At 41.4% G+C, this 26,629-nt stretch overlaps 1 protein-coding gene across 1 annotated transcript in view; it reads right to left on the bottom strand.

Moving 5' to 3' along the window:
* The window catches only part of chn2 (chimerin 2), a 347,736-nt gene that overhangs the window by 161,690 nt on the left and 159,417 nt on the right, over positions 1-26,629 (bottom strand). Inside the window, exon 2 of the mRNA XM_048521130.2 lies at positions 4,771-4,809. Coding sequence (XP_048377087.1) covers positions 4,771-4,809 — 39 coding nt within the window. The remainder of the gene's footprint in view (positions 1-4,770; positions 4,810-26,629) is intronic.

Below are 26,629 nucleotides of genomic sequence, written 5' to 3'. Positions count from 1 at the left end.
GAGAAAACTGGAGCACCTAGAGGAAACCCATGGAGACACAGGGAAAATGTGCAAACTCCGCACAGTCACCCAAAGCTAGAAATGAATCTGCGTCTACGGCACTGTGAGGCAGCTGTGCTAACCACTGCCACTCCTCTATCTAATTCTTTCTTGAAAATATTCAATATCTTGGCCTCAGATATTTTTTGTGGCGGAAAAATCTGCTCTCTGGATGAAGAAATTTTTTCTCATCTCAATCCTAAATGGTTTATCTTTATCCTTAAACCTCTGGTTCTGAATTTGCCAGTCTGGAAATATCTACCCTGTCTATCCTACTTAGAATTTAATATGTTTCTATGAGATGACCCCTCATTATTCTAAATGCCAGTGATATAGTCCTTATTGATCCAATCTTTTCTTCATTTATCAATCCTATCATCCTCGGAATCAACCTGGTGAACCTTTATTGCACTCTCTCCATAGCCAGAATGCCCTTCAGCAGACAAACAGCAAAACTACACACAATACTCCAGATGCCATCTCACCAAGGCCCTGTACAATTTTAGTAATATATTCCTACACATGAACTCCAACATACCATTTGCCATCTTTACTGCCTCCTACACCTGCAAGCTCACCTTCAGTGACTGGTGTATGAGGACACCCATGCTCTCGTCGTACCTTCACATCGCCATTCAGATAATAATCTATTGGGCCTTTTTTGCAACCTAAATGAATGACTTCACATTTATTGACATTATACTTCATCTTCCGTGAATTTGCCCACTCAACTCAAACAAACATCTCTGCATCCTCCTCACAGCTCATTCTCTCACCCAGCTTTGCGTTGTCTGCAAATATGGGAAATATTAAACTTAGTTGCCTCATCTAATTCACGAATATATACTGTAAATTGCTGGGATCTGAGCATTGAGACTAGTCACAGCCTACCACTCAGAAAAAGACCTGTTTGATTCTATTCTTCAGTCCCTGTTCATCAACTATTCTCTGTTCATATCAGTACAGAACCATTTCATAAGATCATGGCTATTATGGTCATGCTTTGTTGTCTACTTTCTGAAATAGGTGTCAAAGGTTACAATCAAGATTTTAATCCATCTCTATTATCAAAAATAATTCAGTGACCTCACTCCTTTATCATGAAGCAAATTCCATAGATTGGCAACTTGCAGAACAAATTTCTCCTTAGCTCATCTTAAATGGGAGGTCACTTACTTTCAAACTTTGCCCCCTAGATTGGTCTATCCCACAAGGGGAAACAGCCTGTCAGCATTCACCCTGTCAACTCTAGTCAGGATTTTACACAGTTCAGCAATTCAGGAATCTCACTCTTCTAAATCCCAATTCCAAGCTTTCATCACAGGATAAACCCTAATAAAAACAGCAGGGGACAGGATAACCCAATGACAGAATGCAGCATTTATCCATGTCAATCTGTGGTTTGCGATTGGGCCAACCATGTTTTGAGATAAACTAAAACTATAACATCACTAGAACATGGTTGATTAATTGATGTGTGTTTTTCTCATTTATCTTTCAGAATTTGGGTCAATCTACTAATTATAATTTGTTATTCATAGTGGCAAGGCTTACTACTACTTATTATGTTGAAATTTCCTAGTTAAGATAAACCAATCGGGTTAAGAAAAACACTTATTGAAATGCCAAAAATTGAAGTACAAATTGGACGTTAATTAATTAAATGCTACAAAGGTGGCAGGACAGGAAATGTATCGCAGCTGCTGAATGTGGGGACTCATGGATATTCCTGTGGCAAACATATCTGCAATTATGCCTGAGGCTGAAGGGTCTTCAGCTCTTGGTCACTGAGCTGGAAGCAAAGCTGAAGATGCTGTGACCAGTCAGAGAAGGGAATGTTACCAGGACACATTGTTTCAAGAGATCGTCACACCCCTTGGAGTAGGATACTCAGGTTTGTTCAATGATCTGGGACAGAACAGTGTGACTGCCAGTGAGGCAGGTATTATCAAAAGGGCAGAAGTAGAAGAGAATCAGCCTTTACTATAGTGCAATATGTTGAACGTTCTGGCAACCTGTACAGATGAAAGCGGAACACTGCAGAGTGTTCGAACAGGTCATGGCACAGATATACAGGAAGCCATTCAAAAGTTTATATTGCCATCACAGTTCTAATAAATAGTATAATCTTGGAGATAGACACATTTCTCTTTAGCTGAGAACAAGGGTCCAGATGTTTATGTTTCCTGCCTGGGTGGGACTGGAAAGTGCGAGGGGAGAGGAAGGATCCACTTGTCATTGATCCATGTAGGCGGCAATGACATTGATAAGACAAAGTAAGAAGTTCTGCTTAGAACTTATGAGCATTTGCGGGCAAAATTAAAAAGACCATCAAAGCTCTTGATTGGTAGATGAATCACATGCACATTGGAAGAGCGTATAGAAGATTACAGAGTGAAATTTGTATTTCAAAAGGTTGGTGTGGAAAAAATTAGTCTCAATTCCTTTTGAGATTAACACCAGTACTGAGGTGAGTGGAAACTGTACGGTTAGACACTTTGAACTGTTAGTAGTTCTGACAGTTTGCTCGCTACACTTTTCCTGATTACAACTGTTTAAAATGTTCCTGTCTTGCCTTCACCTCTTGATTTACAAATATTTGAGTTGTTATTTGTGTCTTTTAATGTTTCTGCCATTGCCTTAGCTTTCTCCCACAAACTTAGTTTCTCCATTCATTTTTGAGTTATCTTTGGTTGCTTTTTAAATTCTGTCCATCTCCTTTTTGCAGAATCATATGCTTTTACTTTTGATACTATATTCAACTTCTTTAGTTAGCTACATTGGGGGGTGTGGTTTTGTGGAGGAAAAGTGAGGGTGGAGCTGGGGGAAGAGATGGTGGGGTGAGGAGAGGTCAGAGGGCGGTGGGGTGAAGGGACGGAACCCAGGAAATGAGACGGGGAGAGAAGGTTGGGCAGGAACCCAGGAGAGTTGGCATCTCAACTTGACCCACCGAACTCTCATAGCTGTCTCCTCACCACACAGCCCTAATTCCTTCCACACCTCAATTCCATCCTTGTGCATTCTGACTCTCCACCACTGAACCCTGGTTCAAAAGTGCTTCAATGTGCACATGCAGTGCAGTACTTAGCACGTGACCCATACATTCTATGTGATGGTAACTGTGCCTGAAATTATGTATATATGCATTTCTGTATTGGTGCATATGGATAGTTGCCTGCTTTTGTGGGTGTCAACAAACACTGCCAAGTTTAAAACACTTGTCATTAGACCCACTCTTTCCCTTAAGCCAAATTTAATCATGCCATTATCATTGCTTTCAAAGGCTCCTTTACAGTGATGTCATTAATTAAGCCTGTCTCATTGCACACTGCCACATCTAAACTTGCTTCAAATCTGGTTGGCTCTAGGACATAATGCTCTAAGAAACTATCTCAAACACATTATGAACTATTCTACCAGGTTAGCTTTGCCAATTTGATCTGTCAAATCCACATTTAGATTAAAGTCACTTATGATAATTGCCGTGTTTTTGTTAGGGAACCATTTTGTTTTACCATGTATACCTCATCCTATAATATTGTTACTGGTAAAGTGTTAAGAACTATTTCCACATTTGAATTCTTCCTTTGCTGCTTCTAATCCCTACCCAAACAGTTTGTCTTCAGAACTAAGGTCACCTCTCACAGCTGTACTGAAACCATCCATAAGTAACACAGCAACCCCATCATGCTTTCATGACATTATATTCTTTCGGATAATCAAATAGTTGAATATTCTGGTTCCAAGAGATGTCACCTGACTGCAAAGACTCTGTAATAGCTATCTGATGAGACATTTATTTTCATTTGACCAAAGAAGCATCTGTTCTATAACAAATGCTAAAGGTGCTCACATTCAGAAGTCTTCAGTTGTCACCTGTATATTTTTGAAAAGTCAGGCCTCAGTTGTTGGCAGACCCAAGTTTGTACACTCAGTTCCTTCTTGCCATCTTCTGTTTGTCATTACCTTTATTGTACACTTAATTACCCAATGATGAACGTGGGACTACGGCAATTAAAAAGTGGACTGTAAAAGTAAACATTATAAAGGTGCAATTATCGGAATATTCACCAACTTAGACCTAAGAAAACAGTTTAGATACAGTTTCAATTCATGTCAAATTAGAAATAGTTTTGAGCCATAACCCTTTCAAACTCCTAAAACTATTTCATTTCAAATCCTTATCGCCAACAGATAGTGAAGACTTCCATTACATTTGAACTGAGAGTCATTTAGATAAATTAACAAGGTGTTAAAATATATTGATCCCGGGAATCATAGTCACAGGATGAACAGACCACAACTCACTGTAATGATGAGAGGGTAAAGATCTAAAAGGATAAATTAAATAAAATTAGAGAGTTGCTAAATTTAATTACTTCTATGTTATTGTCAGAACTCTGAAGTTGCCCAGTGATGTAAATATAATCAAATCAGACCTGCAGCAGCCTTCTATTATGAATAATTTTGAAGTATAAATGGAATACTACATTACAAAACACCATTTCAGAAGAATTAATGGTCTTTTTAATGTCAAGTACATCTGTTAAAATTTCCTTAAGGACTTAATTACAACTGAAATTAAAGCTTACATTGATAATCTGACATTAAAATGGAGAGGAAAATAATCAACTTGCTGATGTTATGTTAGTATACATTAACATTAATGCTTTATTATAGCTTACTTCTATGCAGAAACATGTATATGTTTCATGCAGATTCTTAACTTACAATAGGATTTCCATATCGGTGGTTGATACTCTTCAGCATCTAGAAAATAAAAAAGAGATTTGCTTGTTAAAAAAGTTAGTACATATTTTCTTAAATTCTTTGATTCCCTCATTATTTATAAACTGTTTATGCAAATATATAATTTATATGCATTTCATACATATCCCAACATAGAGAGCTAGGAGGAACCTCTGTAAAATCATCAAAATACACGAATATGCATAAGTATCCTAGCACATAAATTAGCATTTTATTACAAATACTGTTTCATAGTAGAATCATTTTGATTCTAAGAATGAAATCAGAGTTGCAGGTGAATGAATGATTTTGGAAGGACACATTTAAGTTATACTATTACAAGAAGTAAAATCTTGAGTCTTAGTGAATGTCTTAATGTATACTTTGCTTACATCTTTATATTGCTAATACAATTGAAAACTGCAATTGTATGTCATTTTGAACCGACTCGCTATTGACAAGCAAGCCTAAACAATTCCTTCATATTGCGCACAAGTGCAATCATGATGTATTTTTAATCAACTTGTGGCATGCCACGCCATACCTCTGCGGCAAGTGGGACTTGAACCCAGATCTTCGGAATAAATGTAGCTATCATTCTATAGCAAGACCGTGCTTTTGGGAACTCTACACAAATGCTTGGAAATATGGTACATTGACCAGCACAGGGATTTGAAGCTACAAAGCTTAGCATTATTAGCACAAAACACTCATCATGTGGGCTCACCAGCCGCAGATGCTGAGCAGAATTTCAGCTTTGCTCCTGGTGGTATGCATTTTCTGACTAAAGCCAGCAAACCAAAATTAAGGTTCATGTTGTCCTTTGCAGAATCACAAGCACCTTCACATAGTGGAACCTGCAGGACATTGTAATAATAGAGTTTCTGTCCAGCATAGAGTTCACTTGGACCATGCCCAGGTGATAAGTGCAAGGCTGCATCTTCGTCTCACATCTTCTCCACAGGTTTTAAAAATTTGTTCACAGCGTCCAAGTGGTGCTGCCTAAGTTCCAGCTGTGGATAGGGGAGTATTTTATTTATTTTTGAGAAGAAAAAGTGAAATTTGTATTTTATTTTAATCACAGCCACTTCTGCATATTTTTAGGCTCAGAATGCAGTTATGTCACCAGGATGCATTCAAGTGTCCAATTGTTTCTCTTACCCATGATGTATCACTTCTCACAGTTCAAAGGCACATAAATGAAAAATAACTAAATTTGAGAATTTGTCAACTTTTACAGGTTTCTCAAACATCCCACGTGAAATGTCAGATCAAGGCATGGCAAATACCTACATTTCTGATTTTAAATGGTTTGTCATAAGAACATAGGTAAATTGAAGCAGTTGGCCATTGAGCCCCTTGAGCCTGTTCTCTCATTCTAGATCATATGTGATCGTCCGCCTCCAAGCAGAATTCCTGTGCTATCTGCAGAACCCTTGATGTCATGAGTAACTGGAAATCTTATCACCGTTAATACCGGAGCTTCCACAGACCTCTTGTGCCAGAGATTTCTAAGATTCACTACCCACCAAGTGAAGAAATTCATCCTCAGTTCACTTCAGTCCTAAATGGGTTATCTTGTATTCTGAGACTGTGCCTTGGTCGTGGACCCCACGCCAGGGAAAAATTATTTCTGGATCCAGTCAGTCTAAACCTTTCAGTAGTTGTAAGTTTCTATAAGTTTGCATTTCATTCCTCTAAATTCCAGCAAGTGGAGGCCCAGTTTCCATAAATCTCTTGTCATAGGATAATGCCACCCTCCCAGCAATCAATCTGGCAAACCTAGACAGTACACCCTCTATGACAAGGAGGCAAGAACTACACAAATACTCACCAGGGTTCTTTACAAGTGAAGCTAGACTTCTTTACCTTTCTATCCGATCTTCTTGCAACGAAGACTAAACACGTTTCTTGCCTTCCAAGTTGGTTAGCTTTCAGTTACTCACGAACAAGGACACCTAGGTCCCTTTGAGCATCAGCACTTTTCACGACTGCATCACTTAAGAAATACTACACACATTTATTGTTAACTCACACTTATCCACATTACATTTCATCTTCCATGCCATTAGCCACTCACTCAGTTTGTTTAAATATCCTTGAAATCTGTTTGTATCCTGCTTATAACTCACGTTCCCACCAGGTTTTGCACTACAAGCAAATTTGGAAGTATTACAATTGATCCCCACATCTAAATCAATGATATAGATTGTGAACAGCACTGATTTTTGCAGTGCCTCACTGGTCACCTGTGAATGACCCATTTATTCCTAATTCCAGTTTGTGAAGCCATTCTCAAGCCATGCTACTATCTGAATTTTTTTAACAAAAGCTGGTATTGTTTGCCAGCTGTTGTTAAAGTCTAAAGATCTTAGATTAGGAACTGTATTTCCTACTTACTAGTTTTCTTGCACTATTCATTTTTCTTTCGACATTCATTGTTTAGATATTAATGCCCCGACAACCTCCTCGTTACTTTTATCTTTTTTAAATAAAGCGATTTAGAGGGTGCATTACACATTTCTGGAGGAGGTATGGATAATGCCACATCAACTCAAAAGACACCTTCATGTCAATCACAGCCCTAAAATTTGCGGATTAGCCAAAATAGAAAAAAAATGAAGCTCACTTTATTGGAAAGGTCAATCAGATAGTGACATAATAATGAGAAAGATCACTGGCTTTAATATTTTCTATGTCTTGCTGAAGGGATGTGCGTGGTTACAGCACAATAGCTGATTAACTGAACTGATGGCACAGAGTTAGTGGGAACTTCAGATGCTGGAGAATCCAAGATAACGAAGTGTGAAGCTGGATGAACACAGCAAGTCAAGCAGCAACTTAGGAGCACAAAAGCTGACGTTTCGGGCCTAGACCCTTCATGAGAGAGGGGGATGGGAAGAGGGTTCTGAAATAAATAGGGAGAGACGGGGAGGCGGACCGAAGATGGATAGAGGAGAAGATAGGTGGAGAGGAGAGTATAGGTGGGGAGGGGATAGGTCAGTCCAGGGAGGACGGACAGGTCAAGGGGGCGGGATGAGGTTGGTAGGTGTGAAATGGAGATGCGACTGGAGGTGGGAGGAGGGGATAGGTGAGAGGAACAACAGGTTAGGGAGGTGGGGACGAGCTGGGCTGGTTTTGTGATGCAGTGGGGGAGGGAGAGATTTTAAAGCTTGTGAAGTCCACATTGATACCATTGGGCTGCAGGGTTCCCAAGCGGAATATGAGTTGCTGTTCCTGCAACCTTCGGGTGGCATCATTGTGGCACTGCAAGAGGCCCATGATGGGCATGTCATCTAAGGAATGGGAGGGGGGAGTTAAAATGGCTCGTGACTGGGACGTACAGTTGTTTATTGCGAATTGAGCGGAGGTGTTCTGCAAAGTGGTCTCCAAGCCTCTGCTTGGTTTCCCCAACGTAGAGGAGGCCACACCGGGTACAGTGGATACAGTATACCGCATTGGCAGATGTGCAGGTGAACATCTGCTTAATATGGAAAGTCATCTTGGGGCCTGGGGTGGGGGTGAGGGAGGATGTGTGGGGCAAGTGTAGCACTTCCTGTGGTTGCAGGGGAAGGTGCCGGGTGTGGTGGGGTTGGAGGGGAGTGTGGAGCGAACAAGGGAGTCACGGAGAGAGTGATCTCTCCGGAAGGCAGACAAGGGTGGGGATGGAAAAATGTCTTGGGTGGTGGGGTCGGATTGTAGATGTCGGAACGTGTCGGAGGATGATGTGTTATATCCGGAGGTTGGTGGGTTGGTATGTGAGGACAAGGGGGATTCTCTTTTGGTGGTTATTGCGGGGGCGGGGTGTGAGGGATGTGTGTTGCGAGAAATGCAGGAGACACGGTCAAGGGTGTTCTCGACCACTGCGCGGTGGGGGGGGTGGGGGGGGAGGAGTAGTTGCGGTCCTTTAAGAATCCGGACATCTGGGAATGTGCAGGAGTGGAATGCCTCATCCTGGGAGCAGGTGCGGCGGAGGCGAAGGAATTGGGAATACGGGATGGAATTTTTGCAGGGGGGTGGGTGGGAGTATTCTAGGTAGCTGTGGGAGTTCGTGGGCTTGAAGTGGACATCGGTTTCTAGCTGGTTGCCTGAGATGGAGGCAGAGGTGTCCAGGAAGGTGAGGGATGTGTTGGAGATGGCCCAGGTGAACTTGGAGGTTGGGGTGGAAGGTGTTGGTGAAGTGGATGAACTGTTCGAGCTCCTCTTGGGAGCAAGAGGCGGCGCCAATACAGTCATCAATGTAACAGAGGAAGAGGTGAGGTTTGGGGCCTGTGTAGGTGCGGAAGAGGGACGGTTCCACGTAACCTACAAAGAGGCAGGCATAGCTTGGGCCCATATGGGTACCCATGGCCACCCCCTTTGTCTGTAGGAAGTGGGAGGAATCGAAGGAGAAGTTGTTGAAGGTGAGGACTAGTTCGGCTAGGCAGATGAGGGTGTCGGTGGAAGGGGACTGGTCGGGCCTGCGGGACAGGAAGAAGCGGAGAGCCTTAAGGCCATCTGCATGGGGAATGCAGGTGTATAGGGACTGGACAGAGTGTCTGGTTAAATCAGATATATTACACAAGCTGTGTATTGTACCATTTGTCAGTCAAAGAAAGCTGTTAATTACATTGCGCTGTGTGAATATCACAAGGTTGTTTGTAAGACAGTAAAACTGCAAGGAAATATCTTATGTGAGTAGCCTGAACAAGCTGGCCTAAGGCCAAGATTCATTAAAACAGTGAGATAAGTCTTGTTTTATTGAAACCAAGCAGTGGCATTCATGATCAGAAGATTAAACTGTCACACTTGTGATGTTTTAACCGGTGGTCAAACTGACCAATTGCTGAAGACCAGACAGTGTCAAGATTTGATCACAGGCTGCTGGTGTGGGAAAATACAAGCAAGCATGTCTCAGAGTGACAGTTCACTAGCTTGAGGACTGGTGTCATCTAATCAGTAACTGGAGGTTGAAACAGTGTGAGCTGGTCACCTGTTTCAGTCTGATTCTCAGACAAGTCCACGTAAACTGGTTCACTTTTGATTGTCAGCATAATGTGGATAAACTTCCATTGCCTTACTATTTTGCAGTATCTTATACTGTACTTTGTTTTAATAAAGAACATCTGGGTAATGATATTGTTAGAAGTGCTTCTTCTTTGATTACTCACACAACTGAACTGAAGACTTGCTCAGCTTTGAATAACCCCTTCATTGTTCCAGCAAACAGTTCTGAATTGAAACTTTCAACTAAAACCCTTATCCTGAGGTAATGTATTTCCTGATTTCTCTGAACTAGCTCCTTTCTCTACAAAAATCTTTCACAGACTTCCACTGTTAATCAGGACTCCTGCAAACTGAAAACAAAGGTTTCCATGTTAAAATAGTATCAGAGATAATGGGAACTGCAGATGCTGGAGATTCCAAGATAATAAAATGTGAGGCTGGATGAACACAGCAGGCCAAGCAGCATCTCAGGAGCACAAAAGCTGACGTTTCGGGCCTAGACCCTTCATCAGAGAGGAGGGTCTAGGCCCGAAACGTCAGCTTTTGTGCTCCTGAGATGCTGCTTGGCCTGCTGTGTTCATCCAGCCTCACATTTTATTATCTTGGTTTCCATGTTACACATTTTTCCCTCTAAACAAAACAAAATCCTGATTCTTCCAAATGGAACTAAGCTTACGCTTATGCATCTGTCTCTGTGGTGTTTGCATGATCCCCCCTGTGTCTGCATGGGTTTCTGCCAAGCGCTCCGGTTTCCTCCCCTAAACCAAAGATGTGCAAGTTAAGTGGATTGGCCATGCTAAATTTCCCATTGTGTTCAGGGATGGCTAACTTAGATGTGTAGGCCATGGGAAATGCAGGGTTACAGGACAGAGTCGGGGGATGGGTCTGGGTGGGATGGTCTTTGGAGGGTCTCGGTGTGGACTAATAGGACCGAATGGTCTGTTTCCACATTGTGGGGATTCCAATTTTAAAAACAGCAGAATACTGAAGATGCTGGAAATCAGAAATGAAATAGCAAGTGCTGGAGAAACAGCAGATTTGGCAGCATGTGGGGAGAAAGGGAGTTGTGTGAGAGAGGGGCAGGGGGGAAAGACAAAGAGAGACAGAGACAGAGACAGAGACGTATTTCGACTCCACTATAGCTCTTCTACAGTAAGAGAGGAATCTTGTACCATGTTGTATAAGGCCCACCCTATTCTCTTTCATCTACTCTTCCCATCATTTTATATGGGGCAGTTCAAATCCCACGCAATGCAGGAAAAATCATAAGCAATTGAGCCAAAAACCCAAACTACATGTCATGCAACAGCAGGCTAGAACAAAGGCACAAGTAAATTTTGAGACAACCAATATAGCCAATGGAAGCTATGGGAATTTCTTAAGGAATTCCCACAACAGAATCTCAGTCAATAGTACCATATGCTTGTTTGATGACTTTGAAGTTTGGTAGCCAGAGTCAACAGATGCTCTCACACTACATTAGCATTTAGTCATGGAGTCATAGAAATGTACAGCACGGAAACAGACCCTTTGGTCTGACTCATTCGTGTTGACCAGATATCCTGAATAAACTTAGTCCCATTTGCCAGCATTTGGCCCACATCTCTCTCAACCTTTCCTATTCATATACCCATCCAGATGCCTTTTAAATGTCATTGTTGTACCAGCCTCCACCTCTTCCTCTGCTGCTCATTCCATACACGCAACCATCTTCTGAGAAAAAATTGCCTCTTAAGTCCCTTTTAAATCTTTTCCCGCTTACCTTAAACCTATGCCCTCAAGTTTTGGACTACCCCAACCTGGGGGATTGACCTTGTCTATTTACCTTATCCATGCCCCTCATGATTTTATAAACCTCTATAAGGTCACCCCTTAGTCTCTGACTCTCCAGGAAAAATAACCCAGTCTATTCAGCTTCTCCCTAAAGCTCAAACCCTCCAACCCTAGTAACATTCTTGCAAATCTTTTCTGAACACTTTAAAGTTTCACAACGTCTTTCCAATGGCAGGGAGACCAGAATTGCAAGCAGTATTCCAGAAGTGGCCTAACCAATATCCTGAATGGCTGCAACATGTCCTCCCAACTCCTATACTCGATGCACTGATCAATAAAGACAAGCATACCAAACATCTTTTTCACTACCTTGTTTACCTGCAATGCCACTTTCAAGGAACTCTGAGCCTACACTCTCAGGTCTCTTCATTCAGCAACACTCCCCAAGTCTTGACCATAAAATATATAAATACTGTCCTGATTTGCCTATCCAAAATGAAGGACCTCACATTTATCTAAATTAAACTCCATCTGCCACTCCTCAGCCCAGTGGTTCTTCATCCCTGGATGGTAGTATTATAAACCTCCTCTGGACCCTCTCCAACACCAGCACATTCTTCCTTAGGTATGGTTGCCCAAACTGCTCACAATGTTCCAAATGAAGTCTGACCAAAGCCTTATACAGCCTCAGCAATACATCCCTGCTCTTGTATTCCTGCCCCTTTGAAATCAATGCTAAAATTGCATTTGTCTTCCTAAATGCCAACTGAACCTACATGTTTACCTTATGAGAATCTTGAACTAGGGGTCCTTAGCCTCTTTGTCCTTCAGATTTCTGAAGCCTTACCCCATTTAGAAAATAGTCTACGCCTCTAGACTTCCCACCAAAGTGCATAACCTCATGTTTTCCCACATTGTATTCCATCTGCTACTGTTTTGATCAGTCTCCTAGTCTGTCGAAGTCCTCCTGCAGTCTCTCTGCTTCACTAATACGAGCTATTGCTCCAGATATCTTTGTATCTTGCATAAACTTAGCAAGTGTTCTCAGTTCCTTCATCCAGATCGTTACTGTCGAATGTGAATAGCCATGGTCCAATTGTGGTACTCAGGCCTGACCCCAATGTAGTTAAGTTGCAACATTCTGAACAGGTGCGTTATTCTGTTTTGTTATGGGATCAGCTTACACATTCATGACTAAATTATATTCCAAGTATTTTAAACAGAGGACCAATTCAGCATAATTGGCACACACACTGCATTCCTCTTTGACCAGATTTAACACGATTAAAGAATACTAGTAACCAGAGATAAAACTATCAGGTCAGAAGAGATGTCAATGTTCACACACTTTTGTCTCTGTGAAAGAGAAGAAGGAATCAATTTTAATTGTATACAGCACATGGTTGGTATCATTTTAAGACAATCTGAAATTATACAATATGTCCAAGATTTCTTGCTGCAACAGCATTTGGACTAAAGCTTCTGAAGTCGCAACTCATCTTTAATTTGCTTCTGGTGTAAATATTCATTGTTATAACATATTACAGATCTTATGTTTGTATATATTTTTCTGCATGATGAACTTGTATGTCCGTACTGCCTCCAAAACAATTGCAAATTTTGCTAATTGATTATAAATGATCACAGGAGGAGGTTAAACTATTGATCATAAAATGGGTGGAATTACGGTGGTATACCATGAGAGATAAATTTCCCAACCCATAACACAGCGTCATCTGAATCAACCAGAATTTTAAATAATTGCACTTGTAGTACAATATATATTCTTAAATGTAATACTCAAACCTGCAGAAACATTTTAAAATGTTACACATATTTGATTGTACATTTTAATAAACAAAACAGAATATATTTCCTCTTGCTGTACCTATCTTAAAGATTAAAGAAGTTTCTTCCAATTTGGTTTTCAACTTTTCATACTTGTTGAATTGACCAGCCATATCATACATAGAAACTTTAAATTTTGCATTTTCCCATTTAGATAACTACTTTAATCTATATACAAACAGTATGTACAAATAAATTCCAGCTCATATAAGGCCAAATAATTCTTTATGGCATTTAGTTCAGTGATGTAAATGATAAATATAAATATTAAAGCTACCGAACATCTTAAAGTACGAATGCAACCCTATAGCAATGAAAAATAACTCTTTAATGTGCTTGTGTAGTCATTAACACTACTTCACAACATTTTCATTCTCAAACAGCCAATATGAAACATATCCGAAAAAATCCATCTTCCTTCTCTATTGTCTATCTTTTTAAACTATTTGAAATACTTTGTCCTTTTAAAAAATGCTGTATCATCAACTCTTCCATCTCAATATTCCACTCTATTTTTCCACTGTGAAGCTGGTAGCAAGATTCTTACAAAATAAAATCAGAAGTGGTAACTGGGTTCCCAAGGCTGATTTTTCAACCAATGAAGAACACAGACTCAGCATACTCATTTGATAGCAGTTCAATGTTATGCACAAACGCTAATTGGTTATGAAGGCATACAACAATTGAACATGTGTCCTCCAGCCCATGAATTATGAATTAGCTCATCAACAGCACTCAGGATGTTAATAGTCTTGGGAAAAAGTCCATTGAATTCAGCTAAATAGGTCAATACAATCTGATCAGCTGAATAATAATACTTTTCAGTTGTGTTGGAAAAGTGCATCACATTTGCACACATGTATTTGATCTTTGCATCTCCCAATTCTGATTTTCCTATTATTAAAACAAATGCAGATTACTGTGGGTAAAAAATTGACAATTGCAGAGGAAAGAAAGCTGCATAAGTGGAATAGCCTTCTGGAAAAGTTGCAAATCATCAATTCTAGCGCTGATCTAGAATTCCTCAAAATACCTGAGGAACGTAAAAACTTGAACAAAGCTGTTCTGCACGACAAAATGTAAACCACTTTCACTACAAAAGCACCATAGATTATATCAGGAACGAACTATACATTCTCCCCAATGATCAAAAATATATAATCTATGATGGAAGATTTATCAACGGATACATCCTAACATTCACAACCCTTTGAGTTGGGAAAGCATCACTGCAGAGCACAAACTTGAAGTAATACATACTATGGAGATGATCATATTAAGCAAAAATAGTCATTTATTTTTAACTGATTTTTCAGCAAGTTGAATTAGCCACGTAATTATAGTGGCTACAAGAGCAGGTCACTGGCTCGGGATACTGTGGCAAGTGAGTCACATCCTGATTACTCAAAACCAATGCACCGTCTACAAGTCCGAGGTCAGGAGTGTGATGGAATATGTGAGCATATTTGACAATTCTTCACCATCCAAACCTTTAACATTCTGTGGAGGCTTCTCCACCATTATTTATGATCTAGTTGATTCTGGGCTTTAACTCTATCCGCCTTGTCCATTCCTTTCTTAACTGTAATTTCTACCCATACATTTTTACTGGATGATTTTTCAGAAATATCTTCCCTAGTTACAGCAGTAATATATTCCTTAATCCAAAATGCCATGCCACCTCCTTTCTTGCCTCCTTTTCTATCATTCCTATAGCATCAAAAACCCAGAACATTAAGCTGTCAGTCTTGTCCCCCTGTCAGCCAAATTTCTGTAATAGCTATTTATCAGAACACAGGGCATTTATAAACTTAGTTTCAAAATCTGTTTTGTGGAAGTATGGCATAATTGTTATGAAATATAGAAACAACACCCATCTTTACAGACAGTCAACAGTTGTTAAATAAAAATGCTGCAGATGCTGGAAATCAAATGAAAACAGAAATAGCTGGAGAAACTCAGCAATCTGGCAACATCTGTGGACAGACAGCAGAGTTGACACTTTAGGTCCAGTGGCCCTTCTTCAGGCCCTTCAGACTAGAATCAAATAGAAGATCGACACTGTATACCACGAGCGATTTGAACCTCATTACAAGACAATCCTATAATTTCTCTCAGACAAACACTGATGCTTTTGACAATCAGTGCTTAGTTTCCAGAATTTGAAGTCCTTGCCATTACAAACCAATGACAATAGTCCAGTTAGTGAAAGACATACAAAGCAACAAGAAATGTATCTCTGGTTCACCCTTGTGCTAGAGGTCTAGTTCTGATGACTAATATTTCAGCTCCTTCAAACTTTGCACAAAAAACCCCAAAGTTGATCACCCATGTCATGGGTCAGAGTGATAAATACAAGGAAAACCTCCAATTATATAGTACCTTCCAATGTGTCACATGTTTAAACACACAGTAGGGGGTAGCAAACAGCAACGTATTTATAACCAGGCACACCTATTTTTAAGGGTTCTGACCCGAAACAGTGACTTTCCTGCTCCTCTGATGCTGCCTTACCTGCCATGTTCTTCCACCTCCACAATGTATCAACATCTATTTCAAATTTATCTTCTCATCCGGTCTTTTATTTGAAATGATGTTGTGGCGACTTCTAACCATTGACGAGGAATCAAAGTGAACTAGCCACATCGTTTCCAAATTAGGTCGTAAATCAGAAGCTGAATAAGTGAATACACTTCTCCACATAGCTGGGAGTATCGCTGATGACATTACAGCTCACTAAGGGTTAAAAGAAGCAATGGGTACTTTTGAAGAATTACAAAAGGCCTTAGCAACTTTTTTCTTTTTATTAACCACAGAGTAAGTAAAACCATTGAAAAAGCAATGTTTAACAAATGAGTTCAGCATCTGGGATGCCAACAATAATTTCTAGATTAGTGAAAAATACAACTATGCTGTTTTAATGTCAGAGTTCATGAGAAACAATTGTCTGAATTACTGATGAGTCTATATCACATTTATTCCAATTAAAATAAGATTTGGCTCTAGAGAAAGCCATAATGATGATGAGTGAAGCTGCAGTCTGGAAGCTGCACAAATCAATTCTAAAAGAAGAAAATCAACATCATCACAGGTGATCAGTCAATACCTATCAATCAGTCTTAAGTTACAAAACTACAACAGAAAAGTGTAAGTAGTACGCTGTGTAAGACACATCGGTAATACTAAAGATCTTCCCTCATTTGTGCTGTGGAGAAACCTGACAGGGACAAATAGTGTCCAGCTTCTAGAAAGAAATGTTTTTTTAGTACACTTTAAGCCACTTATAAAACATGTGTCAAAGCAGCATACAGTCACAGAAAAGCAATCATATTGCTACCGAAACAAAGAGATTAATGAGATCGACCAGTCTACAATAGAAGAAATTCTTGAAGTGTTCTTAGAAGGAATAGGTGATCCAGGCCAAGCCTTTTCATGAGAAGATATTTATCTCAAAGGACATCTCGCTAATTTCAAGCTTCATACAGAATCGAGTGTGATTGTATTATCAGACGGTGAATAATGGTTGAAAACACACGCTCATAGGTACTTAACAACAATGTGAATTCTCCAAAGACTCTATTCACTCATTGGAACACACTGTCAACAGTGTTGGGAGAATGGCAGATACAGAAAACCAAGCTATTCGACAGCATCCCACTCTGAATTCATTTCAACACTTGCAAACATTTTTTGGGAAATTAAATCAGTTGCTCAAATTTTTGATTCACTTGACTACAGTAGAATCTTTGAGACATGTCATATGGAAGACTCAAGGATAGTGTTGGAACCAACATCAGGAGAATGGTTTTCAGAGGGGTGGGGACATTGGGCCGGATTTTCCAAGAAGTCTCTCAGATCGTCACTCCTGCCCTTTCCTTTTATAAAGGGGAAAGAGAGAGCTCTGCATTACTGACAGGAGATTGCATTTTCGCCTGCTTCAGAAAAGTACAGGCAGAACTGTTAGAGGAAGGCAAACCATTGGCCCTTTTCACAGCAGTCAGCAGCTGCCATATTTAACGGCGCTGACAATCACAATGACAGTTACTGTCAAAGTATAAGTACATAAAGCAAATGTGATGGTAGGGTACTGGGAGGGTAAGATGCCAGATGGGGGCAGAGTTGCGACACAGCTAAGTACGAAGCCAAGTATGTAGGATAACAGATGGATCTAAAGTAGACAGCCAGTTAAGCAGGGTGCCAGGTTGGGAGTGTGCTAGGGCGAGGATGCCAAGTGAAGAGCTAGGCATGGAATACCAGATGAATAGAGGGAAAGGGTGACACAAGAGTAGGGTGCCAAGGTCCAAAATGGCAAGCTCAGTAACACAACTTTTAGTGTAAGTCAGGGAGACGGGAGAAGCCAGTTCTGCTGGGAAGGGTGGGTGGCCAGTCAGGTGATGGCAGGGTTGGGTCAGGTCTGGTAGTAGGCATGTCAGCGGAATTGCAGCACAGGTACGAGGAATGTTAAAGGTTTAGGAGAGTTATAGTTGGGAATGAGAGAGGTAAGTATGCAGTCCCTTGAATAGTTAATCAGGTTCTGGACAATGTATTTAATAGTCCAACTTTTCTTGAGTAACTATTTTACTCAATTTCATCGAAACCCTCTCAAGTCTCCAATTTAGGTGTAGACTTTTGGAGGGTTTTAAATATGGAGGAATTGGTTCTTGAAATCTTCAATTTTCTGGGCAATTCCTTCAGAATCTGCTAGGATGGCATTTCCAAATTGTCCCTATGTGCAATTCCCATCTATGCTGGTTTAACTTAATGCTTGGCCAATGGCAAATACAGGCCAATAACACACACAGACACCCTAGGCCTCGACAAATGTCATCCTTTCCAATGTTTCAACTACAGGCTTAGGAGCAGACTTCTTCCAGATACAAGCAGATGGATGTTGTAAACTAATCTTGGGGAAGGCAATGGCCTAATAGTATTATTGCTGGGCTCTTAGTCCAGAGACACAGGTATTGTTCTGGCGACCTGGGTTCAAATCCCGCCACAGCTGCTGGTGGAATTTTAATTCAATGAATATCTGGAAATAAAAGTCTAATGATGACCATGAATCAATTGTTGGAAAAACCCATCTGGATGGAAGGAAACTGCCATCCTTACCTGGTCTGGCCTACATGTGACTCCACACCAATGGCAATGAGGCTGACTCATAACTGCCCTCTGCGCAATTAGGAATGGGCAACAAATGCTGGCCTAGCCAGTGACGCCCTTATCCGGTGAATGAATAAAGAAAAGAAAATCTACTGTACATCATAGATATCACCAAATTCAGAAACATTGCAGAAGTAATCAATAAAGAGCATTACTCAGTTAAATGGACTTATATCTATGGTAAGAAGTTGGTCAGAAAGACAGATAACAAACGCTGGTCTCCCTCCTAGATGTAAAAGGACATGCAAGCACGCGTTCATAAACCAAGGGATATTAACTCTGCCGATGAGATTTGTCCATGAAACAGGGGGCTCTTGTACTTTACCAATAGTGTCCATACCTCTGAGCCAGGAGTCCTGGGTTGAATCTCAGACCAGGCTGATCAGAAAATTTCTATGCTACACAGACACCTGGAAACTGTGGATGCACAGTGCAGGAGGCTAGTCAATAACGTCACCAGGCAGGTTACTGTGTGCGTTCATGAAATAGAGTAATTGACTCAGTCCACAGCAGCACCATGGCCAGCAATTCATAATTAGCTCATCTAAATAGAGCAAGAGCAGAAAGGAGAACAAAAATATGTCACCAACGTTTGGCTCGACCAATGGCCCAGTGGGTTGGCTATGAAGACTTGTTTTAAGCATGAACAACATTTTACAACCAAAAGACAACATGCTGCAGAATCTCAGGAGGTCTGGCACAGAAAACAGTTAAAATTTTGAGTCCAGAACTGAGGAAGCTGCCAGACCTGCTGAGCTTCTCCAGTGTTTTCATTTTCTTTTCCAAATACCCAGCATCTGCAGTATTTATTTTCAACAAAAATAAAATAAACTTTGAGGGCAAACTTCCAAGTAATATAAAGACAGACAGCAAGACCTTTTTAAAAAATAGAAAAAAAGGAAAATGGAAGCCCAAGTGAACATAGCTCAACACTCTGAGGAAATAATAATAGGGTGCCAGGAAATGGCAGAAGAGTAGAATAAATACTTTGCATGTCTTCACAGTAGAAGATACTCATTATAATCCCAGACAAAATAAACGTAAAGGGTATCACTACTGAAAACTGATGGATAACTAATGGGGCTAAAGACAGTTAAGTCCCCTGGACCCGAAGGGATGCATCCTAGGACATTAGAAGAAAGCAGCCACAGAAGATAATGGCTGCACTGGTAGTAAACTTGCAGTCCTTAGATTCTGGAAAAGTCTCAGAGGATTGTAAAACCACAAATGTAACATCTTTATTTCGAGAGTGGAGGAGACAAAAACTGGCCATCTAGCTTAATTTCTGAAATTAGGAAAAAACGTAGAGTCTTTTTATAAAAGATCTAATTGCAAAGCATTTAGAAAAGCATAATATGATCAAGCAGAGTCAGCAGGGCTTCATGAAGGGGAAATCATGCAAGCAAATTTATTATAATTCTTTAGGGTAGTAGCAAGCAGGATAAAAGGGAAAACAATAGCTGTGATACATTTGGGTTTCCAAATGATATTTGGTGAGGTGCCACATATTATGGTACTTAGTAAGGTAAGAGCCCTTGGTGTTGGAGGCAGAATATTGGCATTGAAAGAGGACTGGCTAACATTAGAAGACTGAATTGAGATATGGGGGTCACTTATGATGACAACCTGTAACTATGGCATGCCATAGCGATTAGTGCTGTTGCCACAATTATTTACAATATATAGTAATGTCTTGGATGAGGGAAGTGAATGTACTATAGCCAAGTTTGCAAAATTAGGTGGAAAGGCAGGTAGTGAGGATGATAGAGTCTGCAGTGGGACGTAAACAGGTTAAGCGTGCGGTCAAAAACCTGGTTTATGGAATACAGTGTGAAGAAATGAGGTAATGCATTCTAGGAGGTAAAATAGAGCTAGTGATAGTTTTGTTTATTTCTCCCATTTATCGCAAGCTTTGAGCTGAAATTGTACAGAATACCAGCCTCTGACCGAACACAGCAAGCTTTTGTGCTCCTGAGATGCTGCTTGGCCTGCTGTGTTCATCCAGCCTCACATTTTATTATCTTGGAATCTCCAGCATCTGCAGTTCCCATTATCTCTGACAGCATCTGACTGGTTCAGTTCTTTGTATTTACTGTGATGACTATTTCTTCATTGGTCACTTCCATGACCAGGTGTTTTGGAGACTTTTGGTGGCGAATTTGTCCATCAACTCCCCCAAATCTGACGCTGATATTTTAAAATGCTAATGTCTGACTCCTGTGCAAATTAGCTGCATACCAACCAAGGTTCTTGAGTAGATTTGTAGCTTGGGTTGTGGACACTGTGGTTGGTTCGCTCGCCAAGCTGGTGTTTGTTAGTTCACAGACATTTCATTACCCTGTTGGGTAATATCATCAGTAACATCATCCAGAGGAACCACTTGTTCGATTGGGACAACACCAGGACCCCAGGGCAGGCCAAACAGAGGCATGCACGGGAATTCCTAGAGGCCTAGTTTTCCACCAAGGCGGCCATCAACAAACACATAGTACCGGACTCTATATATACACCACTGTGAAAGAAAACCAGAAATACGGTAATCAAATCAAACATACGCCAGAGTTTATATATCAGGTGTGAAAACACAACAGCGCTTCATCGGAGGCTGCACTGATGATGTAACCCAGCAGGGTAATGAAACATCTGCGAGCTAACAAACCAGTGCGCCGAGCACACCAAACACTGTATCAGAACTACTGAGGTATCACTGATTCCATACATAAATTGAAAATTATCACACTTCTCTTATCAACATTTCCAGCCTCCAATTATTTCCTCCAGTCTCAGGAGCGTACCCTAGTCACTAATTGGCCATCTGGTCAAAAATCCCACACGAGGCCCTTAGACAATGACACAATGCAGGGTCAGGCTGCAGACATACCATCTACTATACATGCTCTACAAGACAAAAGCTATCGCTGCATCATTGTTGCCTTCTATGTTTCATGCACCACTCCCAAGTAGGATGCAACAATACTGTATTAACTCCTACACACGCTGCAGATTAAGATGCCTACCTACTGGTACACAAAATATAATCGTTCTTCAAATGTAATTTGGAATGATCATAACTCAATACTTACATCTCTACTTTGAACAATACTGCTTTTAGACTTCCATAATTATGAAGCTTATGTTAAACTACTCGTCTACAATTTCCTCCATAACAGACCATGCTTCAACCATGTATCAATCCAATATTTTCTTTTTCTAAAGAATCTCAGGACCTTCACTTTAGTCACTATAAGTAGTTTAGCATGTGTGTCAGAACTGTAAGTTCAAGAACATCTAGATTTTTAAGAAAATGCATAACTCAAAAAAAAATCACTGGTGCCCTGTATTTATATAGGGGAAAGCATATATGTCATTTCTTACCTTCCAATAATTTGCTTCCCCAGCAACAACTTTCCATTATGTGTAAGAATGGATTATCTCATCCTCCATTTGTAATTTTTTGTTTTTCTCACATGCAAATAGCAAAACAATACCAAGAACTGAGGGAAGATATAAACATCTGGAGTATGTTTTTCACCTCCTATGTTCAGAGCTATGAAGAAGGAAATTCACGTTAAGTGACTTATATGAACACCTACGGGGAATCTTCTCTGGGCCAAAAAGCAGAAATTAAAAAGCAGCAAAAGACCAACCAGTAAATGAACAGCACTAGCTGTGAAAATAACACTGGCCATTTTCTGATAATCATCAGATGAAATAGTATGTAGGTACAAAGAATAAAACTTTCTAAATTTCTATGCCGTATTAGTACAAAATGACTCACTATCAGGCATCACAGAGCAAATGCAGAGACAAGCTCCTCAACCCCACTCCAACCACAGACCGTAAAGTTTTCTTTTCAGTGCCTCATATAGCAGAATCATAAATTCATTATTTTCAAAAATGATGATTTTGCGGCACCAAGCACATGAGGAAAATCTTTCCCCAATTCATTTGAGGACAGAAAAAAGCTCCACTTCATCAATACGGATATGTGATTTGCACTTCAATTGTCCTTTCTTGGGGAGAAAATATTGAGAAATTATGAACATTTAAAGCTTTTCAAACAAATTTTGCTCATTGCAATTGACCAAAAAGTGAACTATATTAGCATATACAGCCAGTCTTAAATCTCAGAGAATGTCAGCCTGTACACTATCCTTTGCTGAAAATCACTACTCAAATTTTAGAATATGATTTATTCAATTACATGCAACACAACAGAAAATCCAAACAGCATACATTTATATTGCACCTTTAGTGCAACAAAGAATCCAAAAATACTTGAAGAAAACGCTGTGATGCCGGGTGTCCAAAAATTAGGATCCTCCCCGGTTAGCCAAAAATTGGTAAGGTTTTTGCTTGTTATATTGATAATCATCTGCACTTTGCACAATAATTTGGTCAGATTACCCATGCAGCATGACAAGTAGTATTAGCAGATTCAAAATACAGACGGATTGACAATAAAACTTACACTGTTACCACTAACAGCTCTAATGGAAAGCTGGATTCCACTGACTAAGGCATCACCATATTTCAGGAGGAACTTGGAGCGATGCAATGAAACATCTGTATGGAAATTTACAAGGATATAATTTGATAGTTTGTAAATTCCATATGTAGAGAACCTGCAACTGTAAATGAGACTGAGCAACGATTGTAAGTGAGGGAGGACGGTAATTGAAGTCAAAAGCAATTGGCTAGCTCCCCCAAAAATCATAGAATCATGGATGTGGACTTTTCATTCCAGCAGGGTATTTGTACCTGATGAGGAACGACTGATGTTTGTTCCATTAACAACACAAGCACTAGACACCGGTAAGAGTACGAAAAGATTTTACACACTATTTGTTATAATTTATGGTAAATACATATTTTACAGTATCAGGCACACCAGTGTAGAATAGAAATTTATTGTCATGTGTACTTGTACATGGCAAATTCAGTGAAAGGTTTTATAAGTCGCCACACCACTGCACCTAAATTATTAGACATACACAAAAATAAAGTAAAAAACAAGACTAAGTTCATCACAGTTTGGTTAATGGCTCCAGGATTTAGAAAAGCTGATTAAGGAACAATGGAGTACCCTAAAGATGCACCTGGAATGAGACTGTCCATTCTGGGACAAAACCACCACACCAGGCTGTTAGAATACTGGCCAGAAGCTTACATGGAAGACCGTCATGCCAGGCCGAAACCACCAGTCCTGGATAAGATCGCCGTGCCGGGACAAGACCACCACACCAGCCTGCTGGAATACAGGGCCAGAAACCTCCAAAGAACGCCATGCTAGGCCGCTGTAAATCACCTTGTACTGGGTCAGGATGGCCTGTTCGCCATCCAATGCTCCTTCGGACGCTGCCACCAAATCTCCCGTCCACCCCTTTTACTGATGCTTCTGCTCCTGCAGGTGCCTTGGAGCCAGGGAAGTGAGCCCAAGGTCTGTTCTATGCTCAAGAGGATCCCCTGGGTTGGGGTAGAGCCATGTCTCGCTTGCCCTGTCATTGCTGCCACTGCCACCAGAGGCCTCCTCCTTCATATGGCATTCTCCAGTCTTTAAAAAGGAAACAAAGAAAAAGAGCACACATAGAAAGAACAAGAAAGGAAAAGAAATTAAAGAAAGCTGATAGGAGCAGACAAGTCCAGGCTCAGCTCCCCTACTCCACCACCATCTTAGACATCATTAACTGTGATCTGACTTTCCTCTGCTACATTGGTGACACAAGACTTAGAAAATCTAATGGAGACAAACAGTCTACTTAGTGACTATTGACAAGAAATTAAGGATCTCTCTTTTTGGAATGTGAAAATTTCATCCCTATTTGTGCTTTTCTAGATTAATACTCAACTATTTGGTTACAAACAACAGCAAACTTATATCAGCATATCAGGCATCAAGAAGCCACAGCTAAATTGAAACTGAGAACATTGTACCCTCAGGTCACATGTTACGATGATGATATCATCAGCATCTCTCTTAATGGTTCATTGCATTTAGATGTGAGGCATAACATAATCTGCACCAGCTCTTTCGAGACCTATCCTACCTTGCCACTTCCCAGCTCTTATTCCACTATGCTCCTATCAAACAAGGAATTGAAAGAAACATTAATTCTATATATGTGATAATGGGAACTGCAGATGCTGGAGAATCCAAGATAACGAAATGTGAGGCTGGATGAACACAGCAGGCCCAGCAGCATCTCAGGAGCACAAAAGCTGACGTTTCGGGCCTAAACCCTTCATCAGAGAGGGGGATGGGGTGAGGGTTCTGGAATAAATAGGGAGAGAGGGGGAGGCGGACCGAAGATGGAGAGAAAAGAAGATAGGTGGAGAGGAGAGTATAGGTGGGGAGGTAGGGAGGGGATAGGTCAGTCCAGGGAAGACGGACAGGTCAAGGGGGTGGGATGAGGTTAGTAGGTAGGAGATGGAGGTGCGGCTTGGGGTGGGCGGAAGGGATGGGTGAGAGGAAGAACAGGTTAGGGAGGCAGAGACAGGTTGGACTGGTTTTGGGATGCAGTGGGTGGAGGGGAAGAGCTGGGCTGGTTGTGTGGTGCAGTGGGGGGAGGGGAGAAACTGGCTGGTTTTGGGATGCGGTGGGGGAAGGGGAGATTTTGAAGCTGGTGAAGTCCACATTGATACCATTGGGCTGCACGGTTCCCAAGCGGAATATGAGTTGCTGTTCCTGCAACCTTCGGGTGGCATCATTGTGGCACTGCAGGAGGCCCATGATGGACATGTCATTTAAAGAATGGGAGGGGGAGTGGAAATGGTTTGCGACTGGGAGGTGCAGTTGTTCATTGCGAACTGAGCGGAGGTGTTCTGCAAAGCGGTCCCCAAGCCTCCACTTGGTTTCCCCAATGTAGAGGAAGCCACACCGGGTACAGTGGATGCAGTATACCACATTGGCAGATGTGCAGGTGAACATCTGCTTAATGTGGAAAGTCATCTTGGGGCCTGGGATAGGGGTGAGGGAGGAGGTGTGGGGGCAAGTGTAGCATTTCCTGCGGTTGCAGGGGAAGGTGCCGGGTGTGGTGGGGTTGGAGGGCAGTGTGGAGCGAACAAGGGAGTCACGGAGAGAGTGGTCTCTCCGGAAAGCAGACAAGGGTGGGGATGGAAAAATGTCTTGGGTGGTGGGGTCGGATTGTAGATGGCGGAAGTGTCGGAGGATGACGCATTGTATCCGGAGGTTGGTGGGGTGGTGTGTGAGAACGAGGGGGATCCTCTTTGGGAGGTTGTGGCGGGGGCGGGGTGTGAGGGATGTGTTGCGGGAAATGCGGGAGACGCGGTCAAGGGCGTTCTCGACCACTGTGGGGGGCAAGTTGCAGTCCTTGAAGAACTTGGACATCTGGGATGTGCGGGAGTGGAATGCCTCATCGTGGGAGCAGATGCGGCGGAGGCTGAGGAATTGGGAACATGTCCATGATGGACCTCCTGCAGTGCCACAATGATGCCACCCGAAGGTTGCAGGAACAGCAACTCATATTCCACTTGGGAACCCTACAGCCCAATGGTATCAATGTGGACTTCACCAGCTTCAAAATCTCTCCTTCCCCCACCGCATCCCTAAACCAGCCCAGTTTGTCCCCTCCCCCCACTGCACCACACAACCAGCCCAGCTCTTCCCCTCCACCCACTGCATCCCAAAACCAGTCCAACCTGTCTCTGCCTCCCTAACCTGTTCTTCCTCTCACCCATCCCTTCCTCCCACCCCAAGCCGCACCTCCATCTCCTACCTACTAACCTCATCCCACCTCCTTGACCTGTCCATCTACCCTGGACTGACCTATCCCCTCCCTACCTCCCAACCTATACTCTCCTCTCCACCTATCTTCTTTTCTCTCCATCTTTGGTCCGCCTCCCCCTCCCTCCCTATTTATTCCAGAACCCTCACCCCATCCCCCTCTCTGATGAAGGGTCTAGGCCCGAAACGTCAGCTTTTGTGCTCCTGAGATGCTGCTGGGCCTGCTGTTTTCATCCAGCCTTACATTTCGTTATCATTAATTCTATATAGCAAGTCAAAATACTTCTAAGCTAGAATTGCTGTATAACTCTCTCTAAATGGTTTCAGTTC

Source organism: Stegostoma tigrinum, chromosome 2, assembly GCF_030684315.1.
Source record: "Stegostoma tigrinum isolate sSteTig4 chromosome 2, sSteTig4.hap1, whole genome shotgun sequence".
Classification (NCBI taxonomy): Eukaryota; Metazoa; Chordata; class Chondrichthyes; order Orectolobiformes; family Stegostomatidae; genus Stegostoma; species Stegostoma tigrinum.
Note: the sequence above shows the minus strand (reverse complement) of the source record. Positions and strands in the feature narration are given on the sequence as shown.